The sequence below is a fragment of the Morone saxatilis genome, unplaced genomic scaffold (assembly GCF_004916995.1).
Source record: "Morone saxatilis isolate NCDOM2014 unplaced genomic scaffold, NCSU_SB_2.0 Contig6, whole genome shotgun sequence".
Lineage (NCBI taxonomy): Eukaryota > Metazoa > Chordata > Actinopteri > Moronidae > Morone > Morone saxatilis.
In genome coordinates this window covers 1,572,534-1,574,855 of record NW_023340206.1, presented here as the reverse complement: position 1 = coordinate 1,574,855, position 2,322 = coordinate 1,572,534, and the positions used below count along the sequence as shown (strand labels likewise).

The window sequence follows — 2,322 nt, the reverse complement described above, 5'->3', positions numbered from 1 at the left end:
CGGCGGAGAGTTTAATCCAGCAGTATCTTCGCGATTATCGCCTCCTAACAATAAAAAAAAATACTTATATATGCCCAGAGTTGACGCGTTGTCTTCCATCTTCACACTTTCACTGCCTCTAAGAAGTTTGTAAATATCCCTTGAAATGGATTCGTGTTTAGAGTTTTGAACACATTTTAGTTATCAAGTAATCAAGTTACCATGATTTTGCACATATAGGAAAATATTATGTCATAAAACAATTAAAATATGGCCAAATATTAATTCAAAAATACAGACGGAGCTGTAGTTGAATTATATATGGCAAAATATTACAAATGACCTCATGTTTGTTTCACTTTTATTTGCGTTGCCGGAGTTTTTTTCTATGTTGCTGAGGCTCGCTTAACTGGTGCATGACGGCTTGAGCTCAGCTTCAGCTGAAGAGCAAGCCGACATCAGCTGAGTTTGCACGAAGTACCATCCTTGTACCTAAAATACGGGACTTTATCAGCACGTAAAATTTAACAATAGCATTTTTCAAACTTGCGTTTAACTGTTCAGTCAAGGAAATAACTGCCATCTGTCGTAACCAGAGAAACAAGCGAGAAGCAAAGGAGAAATAACAGTACATCAAACCCGGCAAACAAAGAGGTCCTTTTTTCAACGACAACATTTTTCCTCCATATTCTATAGTTATGAGTCATGTGGCCGTCGAAAATGTCCACGGTCTAGAGCAGCAGGTAAGCCGAGTGAGTTTATTGTGTCTTGCAGGGTGAGTTGATGAAACGTTATAACGCCAGGGATAAATGTTAGCTCTCCGGCTAGCCTAGAAACACCGCTAACGAGATGCTATCGTGCTAACCAGCGTTGGGTGCGCTTCAATTCTACACTCGCGTGACCGAGAGCGGCTGCGGAGAGGGGGGCGAAATGTACGACGTTAAAAACAGTTTTAGCTCCTCTGCCCTTTGACTCTTGTTTAATAGCTATATGTGTTACACCAAATAGTTGTTGAAAATTATTTAAGAAACCCATAGCCTTGCAGTTAATGTGATAGTTAGCTTATACTGCGGAAAAACTGTTCGTTACAACTGAGAGCGAAATGACCAATTACGTCCGAGTGCTTCTGTCGACTTTCCCGTGTGAGCATATGAAACGCACCCTTTTAACTATTCTCTTCACTGCGTTTGTGTTGCAGCGTGATACCAAAAAATGGAGGTATGCGGTGATGGAGCTAGCGGGACTGACACACAAACAATGCGGTGTTTGACAGTTTAGCCCACCGGCTTTCAGATAATGCGCAGTATTGCACAGTTTTCAAGCTTCTCTTGACTGCGTCCCGCTTTAAAAAAAAAAAGGCTCATTTCTTCTGCGTCACCAGCAACGTAGTCTAGCTGTGTCTGACTGGTCAGACAGTTGGATGGCAACAGAAAAGTACTGTATGTTCTCAATTGATATTTTGGACGGATAATTGACAAAATGTCTACGAGAGTGTTGCAGGGTGCGCAACACTGACCTCATTTAAATAAATTACACTTCCTCCTTTTGAGTCAGGGGGCGAAGAAATCTGCACTGGGGAGATTTTTTATGTAGAAATCAATCCCTGTCATTAGCCCAGTTCATTAAATGTGATGCAGTGTTGAAGAGCCTTAAAAATTCAGTTTCTGCAAATGGTTTCTCTGCCTGGAGAAAGCCGGACGCACCAACATCAGATCTTTTGCCTCATCACTTTGCTATCCTTTGTTGTAAAGTATCTCAGAGCAGCTGTGTGCAGTTTGCTGACCTCACCATAATAGGATTTCTGCGTGTTGAGTGTGTGTGCTGAAATTAAAAAGAGCAACAAAACATTTCTGTGTTCTATTCTCTTCCATCCGGACAGTTGGGCTCCTGTCGGTGAGCAAAGCTTTCGCAGCTCGTTCTGACGGATAAACAAAATGAGGTTGTCTACTTTTAGTCTTCAAGTAGGCGGCAGGTTTTGCTGTCACCTGCAGCTAGAAGAGGCGCTCCGAAGCCTCAAACATGTCCAACAAAGCCAGACCCTTTGTTCCTCTGAAAATAACTTGTGTGTCTCTGTTTTCCAGCTCGCTGTCCTAGACTTGAGTGCAGCGGACGGACAAGGTGGAGGCACTAACAGTAAGCAACCAACGTGTTTTTGTTAGAAATGTTCAAACGTTCCATTTTCTCTTGCCAGTGAGTGACACTCACACACCTCCACAAGTAGTAAACCATGGCGATAACACTGGGTCATAAAGACAGCAAACGAGGAAGTGCTCCATAGAGAATAAGTTGGGAAGGACAGGAAAGTTGACCGCAAGGCAACCAAGGGAATATCTTTTATTTCCT

The 2,322-nt window shown here is 42.5% G+C and overlaps 1 protein-coding gene across 1 annotated transcript in view; it reads left to right on the top strand.

Moving 5' to 3' along the window:
• Positions 1-388: 388 nt before the first annotated feature.
• LOC118340050 (ATP-dependent RNA helicase DDX3X-like) overlaps positions 389-2,322 on the top strand; it is a gene marked incomplete in the record, with an annotated part of 12,299 nt that continues 10,365 nt past the window's right edge. Inside the window, 2 exon segments of the mRNA XM_035677899.1 lie at positions 389-722; positions 2,061-2,112. Of these exon segments, the coding sequence (XP_035533792.1) occupies positions 678-722; positions 2,061-2,112 (97 nt within the window).